Source organism: Juglans microcarpa x Juglans regia, chromosome 2S (assembly GCF_004785595.1).
Source record: "Juglans microcarpa x Juglans regia isolate MS1-56 chromosome 2S, Jm3101_v1.0, whole genome shotgun sequence".
NCBI lineage: Eukaryota > Viridiplantae > Streptophyta > Magnoliopsida > Fagales > Juglandaceae > Juglans > Juglans microcarpa x Juglans regia.
Window position 1 is genome coordinate 1,717,565 of NC_054597.1, and position 16,400 is coordinate 1,733,964.

General features: G+C 35.2%; 2 protein-coding genes across 2 annotated transcripts; one reads left to right on the forward strand and one right to left on the reverse strand.

Moving 5' to 3' along the window:
- Positions 1 to 6,086: 6,086 nt before the first annotated feature.
- Positions 6,087 to 9,285, forward strand: LOC121252709 (protein NRT1/ PTR FAMILY 5.8-like). The gene is given in 5 exon segments (XM_041152479.1): positions 6,087 to 6,296; positions 6,516 to 6,733; positions 7,678 to 8,219; positions 8,346 to 8,566; positions 8,569 to 9,285. Coding segments are annotated over 5 exon segments (1,662 nt in total). The 5' UTR covers positions 6,087 to 6,235; the 3' UTR covers positions 9,189 to 9,285.
- A 991-nt stretch (positions 9,286 to 10,276) lies between these two features.
- On the reverse strand, positions 10,277 to 12,172 carry LOC121252710. The gene has a single exon (XM_041152480.1). The coding sequence runs from the start codon at positions 11,585 to 11,587 to the stop codon at positions 10,592 to 10,594; it is 996 nt and encodes a 331-aa protein (XP_041008414.1). The 5' UTR covers positions 11,588 to 12,172; the 3' UTR covers positions 10,277 to 10,591.
- Between the last annotated feature and the right edge of the window lie 4,228 nt (positions 12,173 to 16,400).

The following is a 16,400-nucleotide window of genomic DNA, read 5'->3' on the forward strand; positions in this document are numbered from 1 at the left end:
CAAGTAGTGAGGCGCAATGGAACATTACAATCTTCTTCATCTACAAATCATATTTCTTCAATCGAGCTGGTTAATCTACTGTTAGTTCATGATTGAAAGAACTAGTCCGGCATATTATTGATTGTAACAGGAAACTGCATGGCGAACAGCAAGTTACTTTAGCAGTTCATTAGGCTTATAAACTACATGAAAGGCTGATCATGGAAAACACAACCATGAAGCGAATCAAGGAACCAACAGTTGGAGGTCTTCCATTGGGGAAAGACCTAGGAAATACGAGCTTGTGAACCATGAAATGGAGAGATCCATAAGGTCTTGCTCACTCAAGATTACCAACAGTTGGAGACGTTGCACGATTAATTTCCATGGAGCAGCAGCTTCGAGCATCTGAACGCGTGCATGCATGGGTCTGGTAACGCCAAATTACGAGGCAATCGAATTCCCTTGTAATTCGATCGGGTGTTGTTGATCTTGGATGGTAGACGTGGACCTGACTGATCATTAGTCTTTGTACCGTACTGGTCCTACGGGCTTATTTTCACTTAGGCTAGGAAATTGGGCTGAGTTTTTGTACAAGCCCAGATATGAATCACGGGCTTAGATCTTTTGATCTTGTTGGTGAAGATCACGCTGGTCTTGCTGGCAGAGCGAGGGCGTTACACGGCTTTGCAAAGACAACTTGGCAAACTCAGTGGGAACCTAAAAAAAAAAGAAAAAAAAAAAAAAAAAGCAAGAAGAAGAAGAAGAAGATAACCAAAAAATCGAGTCCTCGCTCAATTGAAGGACATTCGTTCATTTGACGTCTAGAAAATGAACAAAAATACATGGGTTGCAAGTAATTTTTGTAGTGAATATATATAAACCCAGCTTAAAGTGAAGGAAAGAGCTAGCTTTCATGAAACCTTACGTCCTAGCTAATTATTACCATTAGAGAGAGAGAGAGAGAGAGAGAGGCCGACAACATGACAGATAGGCTGATAAGTGATAAGCGTACTCGCTTCCAATTAGTGATGCACACATGATGATCAGCCAGAAGCCGCGAGGAATTAAGAGATTGAAGCTAGAGCTAGCTAGCAACTTGTTTGTTTGTAAATTGAGAAAATTTATTTAGAAGACTTATTTTTTATACACTTATAGTATATTGTTTGTGTGGAAGCTTTCCACATCATTTATACCAAAAATTGATTGGTCATGTATTATATATCATATATACTTAATTAATTAAGAATTTATAAAATAAAGAAGATATATTAATAACGAATTAATAATAAGGCAATAAGAAGACAACAGGACCCAATTGCCCACGTTTATTAATTAATTAGCTAGCTATAGGCATGCAATGCATTATTAATTAGTTTTAATATCACCCGGCCAATATCATTCATGATCAGCACTATGGTACGTACGTACGTCGCAATATTAATTATTTGCCGCGACCACCCCGGGCACCCATCATATATATATATATATATAAGGGTTACAATTAATGACTGATAGTCATTGACTATATCATATAAAATTCGTTACTTTTTATATTCAGTATTACTATACTTTATTGATCCCTTGTTAAAAATGTCATTATATTTCAATATGGATAACTATCACCGCAACTCTTATTAATAAACATATATATATATATATATATAAATATAAAATATTGGTGAAGAAGTTAAAAGGTATGATGGATCTAGATAGCAGCTACGCTAGGATGATATATATATATATATATATATTATAATTTGAATTAATAATATTTTGTAATCAAATTAGACCGGATATTAGTCAAGATCGTTAATTAAGATCATCAGTTTCGTCATGCGTGCTACTTTCTTTTAATTTGAAGGGAATTACGTTCTTTGAAATAAAAAATTAGTAAGTAGTACATGATGACTTATCAATTACAGAAATATTTTAAAAACTATGAAGAGACACCTAACTTTGATATTAAACAAACAGTTTCTTGCGAGTCATTAATCCCTCGTTTTTTGCTCTTAATTAATAAGGTGCTAAGAATTATAGATCACGAATGCATTTACAATCATGGGGTTCAGATAGATCACCGGAAAGCTGCTTATATATAATAGAAACAAGATTCTGTTTCCGGCCTTAATATATATTTTTTTCAATATATATATATATATATACCAATTTTTACCAATTCATGATATATAGGATTACAAAGATATGCTCGCCATTTGACATAAAAGTACTCATCATGTGCACTTCCAAATCCATAATTTGTTCGATCCCCCTTTAATTTGGTGTAACGGATGAATTACTTTGAAAATTTCGGACATGATCATGTCGTCAAGCAGAATGGGTTGAACTACCATAATCACTCATGCATGGCATGAATTCATGAACAACTGCATATATGCATTAATGAACATTAATGCGTACAGAGGTCAGAGCAAGAAATTTCGACGTCCGGACTTCATGATAACAGCTAGTTATATATTGGCCTCTCTCCAACTTTATTTGATAATCTCTGGATCAGAGGCAGTATGATCTATATTAATGTTATTCATCGTCTGTGTTAATGGACATGCATTATATATATTACCATTATCCTTTATTTTCCTATAATAAAAAAGATTTGAAAAATCATATCGAGTACTGAAACATTAGTACTGCAACGTCCATAAAAAAGGATCATTGAAGTCGATGAAAATACGTACGAGCAAGTTGAAAGGGTACTACGTACTACTGCATGCAGCATGCAGCATGCTGCAGTACTCAATTCATATATATATGTTCTGTATACCATTTTCTCTTTTATGGTATCTCCATCTCTTTTTTGTTTGTACGTTAACATTCTGTGAAAATGGAAAGTGAAAATATTATTGAAAATCAATCAAATGTTAATTACAATATATGGCCTTTTATATACACAGTAAATGTACACGCGCACGTGTATAATGATACAAACCAAAAATAAAAAAATAACTATTAATCTTTAATACATTCGGCATCACATGTAGTTGCATGTAGGTCTGTTTTTAAAAGCGGTTGTAGAGATATACGTAAAAAACAATGATGACATACAGCTGAAAACTTCCTTATCGGATAGTTTTCGGTATTGTTCAGCAAACATTGCTGAAGTAGCATATAGCTGTCTGGTTGGCTAACAATATTGCGCAATGATCATCATGGCAAGTTACTCGAATCAGATCCTTTTCCAAAATTCGATCGATCCGTGCTTGATTCTACCAGATATTCCATATTCTATTTTGTGTATATTTTTATTAATTTCATGGAAAAAAAACTGTTTTAATCATATATAAAGAGACAAAAATAAATTCACAAACTGACGTAACTTGATTATAAGGTTCATTAAAATTTAATATGTAAAACTATATAAATTTATAAATTTACTTTTATGTGATCTTTTTATAAATGTAACACTTTTTATAAAAAAAAATTATACAATATTTGCAACAAAAAGGAAGTCTGTAGATCATAGTCATAACTTGTACCCAAAATGTCATTCCTTCTCTGCAATAAAACATTATATATATGGTGGAGATTTAAAAAGAACGTAAGCTCTTATATTATTATATAGGAAATGAATTGATTTGATTACAAGCTAGCTAGCCAGTGGTTTCAAATGAAAAGGTAGATTCGGATGGTACTACAATTTATAAATAAATATTGCAATTTCCGCACTTGCATGTCAAAAATATTAAGCGAAGGAAAATGATTTACATAAAATATTTTTTACAATATTTTACAAAATTATGTTTTAAATAAGATGTATTTTTATAAAACATCTTATAAAAGTAATATCATTTTATAAAAATATCTTCATTTTATAATATTATTGTGCAATGTATTGTGTGTATATTATTACTCTTAAGCAAAATGATTGAGGGTGGGTTTAAAATAATAATTCTATTTATCATCTTTACACACTTCATATTATACTTTTTTTTAATTTTTTTTTATTTTTCTTATAATAAATATATAGTGTATGGATGATAAGTAGTATAATTCAATTAGTTTAAGAAAAAAATAATAAAAATAAAAAAAAATAATAATTTTAAAATATATAAAATGTGTAGCGAGATTACCATCGTCGGGCATCTGAGACCAAAATTATTTTATCCTTGGGTTGTGTGTACAGGACCCGCGAATCGACAGATCAAAGGATATTCGATGTATACGGCCATGCAAATGCGGCCTTAGAGATCACCTGTTTTGGTGGTTTTTGCTTACGTGTCATCAACTGAAAATTTAACCATAACATTGCTTTCTATTCCAAAGGGAACTTTCAATTGGGTAACTACGTACGCATAGTACAATGGGCAAAGTAAAATTGCCCAAGAAACATCAAATCAGGGAAAAAAACATAGGCCAACTTGTCTAGGTACGTGGCGATGACGGAACACGGGCTTTTGTGACATGATTTGGTAATTCTGATGACAGCTAGCTGGCTGCTATATATTTTTTCTCGGGCATTAATCTTTAGCCAGTGGAGGTGTAACAAATTAAGTGATATCCATGTCACCCAAACACCAAGCTAGGCAGGGGAATGATACGGTGGATATCGATCTCCGAAGTCTCGGAAAAAGTTAAGAGTCACTGCTGCTTATGATGGCCATCGATCTTTCCATTATATGGGTATTTTGGTAGTTTAATATGAAGGCCGATTCCCGTCAGCCAGCACTAGTGTACAGTGATATATATTCTCTCTCGATCGGCCTCTGATCTTTTCCCTATGTGTGTAGAAACTGTGTTTGCTGTGTGTCTGCATGTGGGTGGTGTGTTTGTGCCGAACTCGACCTTCCATGTAAGTTTAACGCATTCTGACGATCTGTCTCTGTAAAACTAGTTCTTAACGCAAGTACGCGATCATGGTCATGCATGCAGAGTCAGAAACGCATTCGGGATTATTGGATTTTTATATATTTTCTGTACATGATTTGTTAATTTTGCTTTTAATTTATATGGTTTGGACTGGATTGGATAGGATAGACAAAAGTAATAGCCAGGAAATGCATGGCTTTGATATATATCGACTAAAAAGATGAGAATATGACAGCACAAAGATTACCAGTACTGAACGCCCAGCAGCCTCTTTATTAATTACTGGTAAATTAAAATTGCGTGATCCAACGGGGTCTGAGTTTAGTGGATCGAGCTTTATCACGGTCAAAAGGTTTATAAGGGTTTGGGATAAGATGACAATATATAGCACTACGTACCCTGATATATCTCATCATTTGGTAGAATTATTTGTTTCCAGCCTCGATGTTCACTGTCAAAGCATATCGGGGTCAAGTTTGTTAATTGCTCGTGTGGGTATAGGCAGACGAGAGTTAATTTGATAATGATCATCTAGCTCATGTATTAAGTTTCTATCCAAGTTCTAAAATTTAGTTGTTTATGATCTATAATTTTTAGACGGTATTAAAAACAAGAGTAAATCTATTCATCATCTTTTTTAATATTATCATCGATCTTCTCATCATTTTATGATGTGTCATTAATCTAAAAATAAAGGCATAGCAAATATTATCCTACCGACAGATATCTTTATCTTTAATTGCGATTGAATGTTGAGACGTGAACTGATCTACTTTAAAGAATCTGGCTAATTGAATTCTTACGTACCTTATATTTATTTTTACATGGTACAGGTGTAAACGTCATTCCACGTGTTAATGACGCCACGTGGCCCAAAAGAGGAGGCCAGGTACTGCAATATCGATCGGTTCCATAATCAAACTGACCTGCGCATCAGGTTCTGTTTGATGTTTGCATGTCGACAATTTTGGGTTCTCGTGACAACATGTCTAAACTGAAAGTGGGATTTAGCTTTTTCTTCTCAAATAATACAACCAATGTTGGAAGCGCTTTAGCTATATAGCTTTAATTTAGTGAAATGTCTAGTGTCCCATTAGGGCTCTATAAAAGCAAAACCCTTTGCGACACTGATTCTTATAAAGATCATCAGTAGTAAATCAAAACATGAAGAGATCATGTGTACCCAATAATATAGAGTGGTATTAGTACTACTGGTTCTGTTGAGTGGTGACTAGCTAGAACTTTGGGGGCGAATCTAACGTATAACTTTTGCCGCTTTGCGTAGCACAGATGATCAAAGAATAGATCATCAAACTAATTATTAAGTGTGTTTGCTGCTTCAATTTTCATTGTCTTCTTCTAGTTAGTCTCTCCAATCCCGGAGTTGCTTTGCTCTCAGTACTGCATCCATCAAATTCTCTCTCTGATCATGGCTGGAGGAGATCATCACAGATCAAAGGGACTCGGCAAATCATGCATTCTCTTAATAGGTACGCTTAATTGTCCTCTCTTGATCATGATTAATATGGGGATACGGACCCATAATTACAAGCATTTGATCTTTATAACCCACATATATATAAGTAGTACTTTAAGTGCTCCATTCTGTATAGTTATTGCGTTTGATGAGCATTTCATGCTGAATGTATTGACAAATATAATATAATATGGTTTATTTCAGTAATTTGAATTCATTAATATTTTTATAGTGATATCTGGTATGGAGAGGTTCGCATACAAAGGGGTAGCATCAAATCTGGTGACATATCTGACAGATGTGGTGAAGATGAGCAACTCTTCTGCGGCCAAGGCGGTCAACAGCTGGTGTGGTTTTACGTCCATGCTGCCACTGCTAGTGGCACCCCTTGCTGACTCTTATTGGGATCGCTATTCCACCATTTTGGCCTCTTCTTTCCTCTATGTTATGGTCAGTCACTTCCTCTATATATAATTAAATATTCCTCAAACACATGATGATCTTCCAGTCGTCTTAATTTGGACGTTGAATGGAGATCAAATCATAATATTGAGTACTCGCATGCATGGCTTTGCTTTTAAGATATGTCTTATATATTATCAAGTTGTGGCAGAGGGTTTAGAGGTTTTCAAAAGATGATTAGATGAGCCATTATGATGGTGGAATGGAGCTTGATCGCATCAACATACACCCTATTGATCATCGAAGTGCGCTCTAAAATGAATACACTTAAAAGTGAGAGGAACTAGTATAGTTTAATTGGGGGTCACTAGAACTGATGTGCAAACATGCATGCAAAGTCTCGAATGATTTGCTTGATCTAAAAGAAAAGGTTTCAAATGCCTTTTAAATTTTTCCCGTTTACCATATGGAATTAGTCTTGTAATTTAATACATTTTCATACTATCTTTGCTTTATCATAACAGTCTTGAAAGCTTTCCAAGAATCACCTCACCACTATCACTGTTTTTCGTTTTTAAACCATAATTTTTGTACGTGGGGGGCGAATGAATAGTGTCGACCATTGTTACGACAAGATTTTTTTTTTTAATATATATATATATAATTAAGTAATTAATAAATACTGCCATATAAGCCAAAAAAATTAATCGGTAAAAGGAAGATCATGGATGGACTACTCTTTACAAAAAGCCATGCAATACTTTTTTTGTTTACTTTATAGTGAAAATTAACATCATTTGCGATTTTGAATTTCCTCTGTACGTATGGCCAAAAAATTCTATAACAGCAAAAATCAGCTTCCTACTTATTTGCACATGCTCTCGATCAATTATATATGGTGGTAATTACAAAAGCATGAATGAGATAAATTGATCCAGATAATGATTTTTGTCTGTTATAGTACTTTACAATACTCGATCGTGTTCTTTTAGGGTCTTGCGGCATTGACATCAACAACATGGGCATGGGCATGGTCCTCTGCAAGCAAAAGTACAAGGTCTTATTCGTTTCTCTTTTGGTCTCTATACTTGGTTTCAATAGGCCAAGGTGGATATAACCCATCTTTGCAAGCCTTTGGAGCAGATCAACTTGATGAACATGATGATGATCAAGATCAGGAATTGCCCTGTATTAAAGACGAGAACAAGTCTAATAAAAAGGGTTTATTCTTCCAGTGGTGGTATTTTGGTGTTTGTAGTGGAAGCCTCACGGGGGTCACTTTTATGTCCTACATTCAAGATACATTTGGTTGGGTTCTGGGATTTGCTATTCCCACCATAGCAATGGTACTATCCGTTGCATTTTTCTCTTGTGGAAGCCGGATGTATATTTATACACATAAACGGGATGATGCTATCCATAATAATAAGCCATTTGATAGCATAGTTCGAGCTTTCAAAGCAACCAAGTCAAAGTTTATGACTAGTGGAATCACCTTATCAAATTACAGTTCTGATCAAAAGGTCGAGCTAGAGTAAGTTTTTTGTATCAATTTTCAAGGTAGCTTTGTTTTGGAATGGTAATATCTAATTAGTTAATGTTTGTTGGCTTCAAGATAGAGCTCTTATAATATGAAGATTCTTGCTTGTTTTGTTTGTAGGCTTCAAGAGAAACCTCTTTGTCGTGAAGAGTTTGACAGCATAGAATTAGTCTTGGAAGAGAACCCCAGAAACGGTGCATATATGCTTCAAAATACGAAAGTAGTGCTCCGGCTTCTGCCCATATGGACAATGCTTCTGATGTTTGCTGTAATTTTTCAACAACCCGCAACTTTCTTTACTAAACAAGGAATGACAATGAAGAGGAACATTGGCAGGTTCAAGATCCCCCAGCTACTCTACAGAGTGCTATTACATTGTCTATAATTCTCCTAATGCCTTTATACGACAAAGTTTTGATCCCAATTGCACGGCTGATAACTTGTGATCCAAAAGGTATCAGTGTAATGAAAAGAATGGGAATAGGGATGTTTCTGTCCATCATCGCCATGGTCATCGCAGCAGTGGTCGAAATGAAGAGGTTAGAGATCAGCAGAAAGATGGGAGATCTTGATTCAGAATCTGCAGAAACAGTGCCACTAAGCATCTTTTGGTTACTTCCTCAATACATTCTGTTAGGCATCTCAGACATTTTCACTGTTGTTGGGATGCAAGAGTTCTTTTACAATGAAGTTCCTGTTAGAATGAGAACCATGGGCTTTGCACTATACACAAGTGTTTTTGGGGTGGGAAGCTTCTTGAGTGCCATATCGATTTCACTAGTCGAAATCTTTACGAGTACAAAAGGAAGGCACAGCTGGTTCTCTGACAACATGAATGAAGCTTGCCTAGACAAATTCTACTGGCTTCTAGCCTTGCTAAGTGCCTTGAGCTTGCTATTGTACGTAGTTTTGTGCAAGTGTTACAAAAGTAGGACTGAATTGGAGAATGAAAACTGTACATAAGCTCTTTGTTTTTATTTGGTTTTTTCTCCATGAGCGAGAAAGTTCTTTGTTTTGAGTTTGACACAGTTTTAGGTAATTGAATTTCGTATCGGTTTGCATACTAAAGATTGTAATATTGTTTGTGCATAAGAGTATCAGATAGAAGGAACCCCAACTGTAACCAGGCCTAATGTGCAACAATTATGTGAGCCCTGATTATTTAACAAAGAAAACATCATGTGAGCCACTGTGCCCTACTACGTTTCCATGAAAGATTGCTAATTACAAGCCTACACAAACAGAATCCTATTACATCTCCAGAAAGCAGGATGTGCCAAGCTAATGTAGTTAACAGTCACTAACCTCGTTTAGCTCATTTAGATCTGCTCTCAAATGGAAATCAAGACTCCACCTTTCTTCCAACTCCAGCACAATGAACTGTGGCACTTCATTTACAAAAGCAAAAGAATGCAGAACTTTTCCAGTTATAACACATAACATTTAGATGAAGCCGTGTGAAAAACCAAGCAACAAATATACGAATATTTTACATTAATGCCTTTCCCTTTCAATCAAGAGATAAAAACACAGGACCCATCTTAACCACCTTTTTTTTTTTTTTTTTTTTTTTTTAAAAAAAAAAAAAATTTATAAAAAGAGGAAGAGAGAACCCATTTTTATTTATATGCACTCCCTCTTGGCGAAGGAATACCTTTTACAATGTAGGAGTTTGGGAATTACAGTAGGAAATCCCAAAACCAAACTCCTTGTAAAAACCTATGATATATCTAGACTAAACTATAGCAAACATACAAAACTATAATGTCTATATAAAAGTAAAGGTATTTAAAACCGAAAGATGAGCAAATCTGATTTATCGAGAATCCATCTTAACCACATAAAGCCTCTTTTATAATCATAAGACATGCCCAACAAAGTAAATATGACACGTATTAGATCTTAGATGATGTCCCATATGACATGAATTTATGTTGTCTTAACATTAAACCAATCCAACAACAAACCAAATTCCATCTCTTCTTGGAAAGAAGGTGATGTCTCATATTGAAAATACCAACCGCATTAAACATTACATAAAACAGAAGAACTGAAAATCAATGGAACAGATGAGTTTATTCGGAAAGAACTTCACATAGACTCGAGCACATCTGAATATATTTATCCAAATCTTATGGAAATCACATGAAGCGATAGAATGAATGAAAGATGGAGTTTCATTACAAGGAACTGAAGGGCACAATGTATCACAGAGTACTAGAACCAAATGTACAAAAATGAAATCCAGTAGAACCGTTATCTCAATTCATTTCCACAAAAGGGAAACCGCACTAACAACATTAAAAAAATGATAACCAATTGAAACAATATGTTCACCAGCTAAAGCTTCGACTGTATTTAGCTCACTAATAAGTGCCATAACCATTTACACCTGATTCCACAGCGCCCACCTGCTTTTGCACGCTGTCCTCTTCCTTTACTTCTTCACCAACATCATCGTCAGAATCCAAAGAAAATTGTGCATTTTCAAATCGCCGCATTTCTGCACCGAGCGGTTTGTAACGCGTAAAATCACCAGGAACTCCATATTTCCTTACAAAAATCGAGTACACCCCCACAATCGTAGTTACAAGAAGAGCTAGGTGACAGTTAAATTGTAGCGTGGCGATAGCTCTTGCCCGGTGATACTCAGGGTGTCCCTTACACCTGATTGTATAATTCCCTCTAGTCTTTTCTTGCAAAGTGCACCCACTAGTTATCAAATCGGTGTAAAAAGAGAGACCCATTTGCACAAACCATGAACCCTGTAAAATTAATCCAATCCCACGAGCCAATTTCGGGTAGTTCGATTTCGGGGATTTCAATTCCATCACTGTGGAGAATAAACAAACAGTTATAGGTACAAGCAACAGATCAAAGTACCTGTTCTCAATTCCACTTGGGTCTTTCCTCTGCAAGTAAAACAGCAAGAACTCTTGGACGAAAGCGAAAAGACCAATCAAACTAAGAATAGAACACGGCAGAGGCATTGAATTCGTGAAAATTACCAAGAAACCCGTAATCGAATACAGCAGAAAGAGCGACGCCATGGCGAGGACTTGTAATTGAAGGACCGAACCGACTTTGTCACGAGAATTGAGCGCTTCAAAGAAGGAGATCGTAGAGTTTACGATGACTAAGAAGGAGAGGACAGAGACGGAGATGAAGGTCAAAGACGAAGAAAACTGGTTCCTTTTGGGTCTTGACGAAGAAGCATGCTCTGGTGTGTGAATCGAAGTGGGAGGTGAAGACGGAAACGAATTCTCGATGAGATTTGGGATTGAAGTTGAGGACGTGAGGGCCTCCCAAGCGCCGATCAGAATGAATCCAGTGCCAGTCATGGTGTAGGTGAAGAACCCCATTATTGAGTTTCTCTCGTCTCTTACGTTCTCCCTCTATCTGCGCGCTCTCTATCTCTCTCTCAAGACGGAGATCTCGATCCCGGGCTAGTCTTCCGAGACGATGAGGTTGGGGTTGTTGGAAAGGTCAGAATGTGTCATTTTTGTTTGTTCACGGTAGAAAGACTGGAGGCCAATGGAAAGGACGGGACAACTTTCCATGACTCACAATGCTGGCCAGCCTTGGTATCCTTGCGTAGAGGAGAAATGTTGATTTGAACCTTTGCCTATAAACACCTTTCACTCCCAAGATTCCATGTTGAATAAGTCTTCTTGCAGTCCACATCCTGCTTTGTAGGCCTAAATGAAACGTTTTATTTACGGATAAAACGGAGCGTTTCAATCAAGAGAAAAATGATTACGTGCCTTTAAAATCTCTTCCTCGATGAAACATAGCCCGTCGCCCTCTTGCCCTCGCCCTTTCGCCTTCACCGTCGCCATAGCTGTCGTCGTAGACATCACCTGCGCAGCAACCCATCGGCATTGACATTGTCGTCTCTTTCCTCAAGAGAGGACCCTCTTCGTCGAGTACCCAGTCGACCCAGGTTGCCGGCTTCAATATGAGTACCCAGGTTGCAATTCCATCACCTTCCTCGAGTACCCAGTTCCCTTCAAATTCTCTTCTATTCTATTTTCAACAGCTTTGTTTCATTTGTTGGGTTCTCATGTTTGCAATTCTCTTCGCTTTTTCATTTGTTGTTTTAAATTTGGTGTGCACTCTACTCGTTTGTAAAAATCTGTAAATGATAATTGATGAATATGTTGGTTGGGCAATTTGCAAAGTTGATGGATTGCTATGTTGTTGGAAGTGCTGGAAGTAAAGAAAATGTGAGTTATATCTATTTGGCAGTTTGCCTAGCTCTTGGTTTAACCTCAATCTGTCCTTTATTAAATGGTTGCTTTCTTCAATTCTTTTCATAAAACAACTCAATTGTACATACTATGGTCGTGTTTAAGGATACTAAAGCTCATCTTTTCTTGTCTCATGATTTGGTTTCTTTGAAAATTCAGAGCCAACAAGAGGACTTTTAGAACAACAACATTTTCTTTTACCTGAATCTTACTTCTTCATACTCAATCCAATTTCTTTCTTCTTTTTTTAAGATTCTAGAATTCTTAGTAGTGATTGATAAATTTTAATTTTTCTCTTTACGTGGAATGGTTGTATGGTTTATGGACCTCAATGTTTACCGAATTTTCTTCACGAGAACCTTGGATGGGAAACAAGCAGCATATCAAAGTCCTCGGAATTGGTTTGGCAAGAATATAGTATTATTGGTAGTGTCTTCCTTTCTCCTCCTCTAGACTCATCTGTTTTAGAAGAAACTGGTCAGACAAAGTTCAATCTTTTTATTCTCTTTGGATGCTTTCAAATCAATTGTGTAAGTTGATTTACTGAAGAATAAGTTAGTGTTTGATGAGGCTTTCAATTATAAGGAAGAAAATGACTTGGATGCTGCTTTAAAAAGGTCAGTTCAGTTGTATTATTGAGATTGTCTTATAATTATTATTTTCTCGAATTATGATTAATACTAGTAATCAGGGTAAATCCTGATTGCAATAATGATTGCACTCTCAAGAGTTGTTTGCATCTAATGCTATCTGGATGATCACTTACTAAAGGCTTTACTATTTCTGAGTCATGATGATTATCGAGTACTTCCCATAAGGCATTGACATTTGAGAATGTTGAATGGAAAGAAAATATTGCCTCCAAGAGAGCGAGGAAGAACTCTGTGTGTATTGGAGATTTTCAATTCTAATATCATGTTCTTGAATATCATGTTGTTGGATAGGTTGTAATAGGCTTAGACCCTTTATCAATATTGTAATATTCAAGAACAACGCAGTTGAATTATTATGTTAATATATTGTAATATTATCATTTCAATATTCAGAATATCAATTCCTTGTTTACTATTCCTAATTGATTTAATAGAAAGCACATGGCCATATGGAGTGTGTTTCTAAAATTACTTAACAATGTTTGCTAATAAAAAAAGCATTTAATAGGGAAAGATTAGCTATCAAAACAAAAGTGCTCATATCCATACAAATCCAATGGTTAAAATATCTAACGTGGTCAACAATATAAATGGATAAATAACACAATGATATTAAAAGTCAAAATGTAGTCTTCAACGTCTTCCCATCTCTTAACATCGTCAAAATGCAGCAGTCCACAATGTTTTCTCATCAATTCTCAAAAGGGTCATGATGTTGAAAGTCTACCTACAAATAATATGAAACATTATGTAAAACTCATGCAAAACTTCTCATTAATTGTTCAACATAGAAATAAAAAAGAAAATTAACAACATTTACCTGAGAAATAACACTTTGTTGTGTACCAGGTACTTGCGAAACAACACTTTGTTGTGTGCTAGATGGTATTACCAAATCTGTTGAGTTGAATACATCTTCCCGACGTGCAGTTGCTTACATTTGAATACATAAACAAATTAAATAACTTAATTAAAAATGTTTGCATATATTAAACTCACATTATTTAAATTTTTCCACATTTTTCCTATATCGCTTCTCATCGGCCTTTTTGGTTTTGGTGTGTAACTTCTCTATTGTAGGTTGTTTTCTCTTCGATGGGGGCCTTCCTTTTCCTCTAACAACGTGAGGACTTAGCACTTTTTTCGAACTTCTAGTTTCGACATCAATGGAAGTACGAGTACTTGCAACTGTGACATGTGGTTTTAATTTATTGTCAACTTCATTCATTGCCTGTAATTTCTGTGTTATGTCTATGGAATTATCCTTCGTTTTCAGCTGCATTTGTAGCTATTTGATGATAAATGGTCAATTATGCAGTATTAATACTCTTAAATATCTTAGGTTAAAAGAGTCTTATGTGTTAAAAAAAATATTAATTAGATAATATGATTTAACTTTGTTTGACATGAGAAATGATTTTCTTGCCCCTAATTAAATTCAGAAAGACTCATAAAGCTTATGTGTTTCAAGATTTATCAAGAGTTAAAAGCTGAAAAAAAAAACATCACAAGGAGGCTCATGTACAAGCACTTAAGCCTATGAGATGAAACCCATGAATAAAGAGCATGTCTCACAAGTCATTCCTTAGTGCTGGACCTAGGAGAGAGAGAGAAAATAAGGCTTAAGTGGAAAGTGAAAATGGGTTTGCTGAGGGAGGAACGCACCGGCATTAGGTAAAATGAGGAACACACCTCATGCTTATGTGCAACATTTTGGGAGTGGAACGAAGGAAAAATGAGAGGCTGCTACGTATGTTCGCGGCTGGAACGAGAAAAGGAGTAAAGAGAGAGCGACACGTATGGAACGGACAGGGAGAGAGAGATATAAAAAGAGAAGAAAAAATCAGATGCTCTCCCTTTATTTTTGGGTTTTTTACTTTTCGGCTTCCTGGGTAGCATTTTCCCATTTTTTTCAGTTTAGTTTGTTCCCTTCAATTTTACTTCTCTTGCTTTTATGCTTGTTCGAGGTTTTATCATTTTTTGGAGTTGTCGCTGTTTGAACTGCTGGGTATTTTCAGAGACCATTTGCTTGCACTTGAGGGTTTATCTCATTTAGGATATTTTCTCAGATTTTAATATGGTTTTGTTTAGATTAATTTTTGCGGCTAGAAATACAATGTGTAGCTAATTTCTTAAGCTTGGGTTGTGAAATGAGACTTGATTTGTTTTGAGTTCTAATTTAATGTAATATTTTGTTGATGAATATTGATTTCACTTGTTGCTAGTCAAATTTGAATTGAAAATAGATTGCAGCTCTTACTCTTGATTTTTTGTTGACGTAAGGCACAATAAAAGCTTGAAAATTATCAAGGCTTCTCTTAGTTGATTGTTAATGAGTATTTGGCTAGTGAGGTTGTGAAACCCTTAGGAAAATATTGTAAAACTTGAGCATAACTTTTTATCTTCCGTTTATCAATGCCTTAACCGGTTTGATAATTGAGGAAATTTTCTAGACACCGAAATAAAGAGAGTCACATCCCTAACCCAAATGTTTGTTAAATCATTTCTTTGGAACTGTTATTTTCAGCTTTATATTTAAAAAATTATGTTTGTTATTTGGAGGAATTAGAATTACAATTTTTCTTCATCATTTAGAATATTAAATTTTCAACAGCTATTCATTTTATGATTTAATACATATTTTTAAGATTTACAAAGCCCAGATCTTCAAAGCACAATCATATATTCCATTTTCATTAAATCTTTCTTTGTGAATATATTAAAATTCATTTTGCTCATTGTTTATACATACATAAAAAAATACAAAAAGAAATAGTTTTATACTTCATTTTACTTTTTCACATTTCTCATACATGATCATATTTTCCAATTAAATCTCACAAATGTTTTCATAATCCTTTGTCCATATGGAATACGATCTTGGATTTATCTTTGATACAACTTGACACTTCTACACTTGAAAACACATTTGAGACCAAGTCACTTGGTAGCATAAAATTATCAAACTAGAGTATCTACTAGCTGCTGGTTTACCACTCAAGTCATCGTAATTATTTCGAATATGAGCATATCTCATTTTAATGTCCTTCCTCCACCATTCATAATGTACTTTTTGGTAACACTCGAACCCTTGCAGCGAAAATTGAAAGAATGTGTCTACATATGATTCGTCTCATCTCAAATAGTCTACACATACACTTCGCCTCGCACTCATCTTCATTGAAGTATGTCTGCATAATTGATCGTTTGATGCAGTCTTCAACTTGTCTCTGGTCATTTTCAAGATCACTAGACTTTGAACAAAATACGTA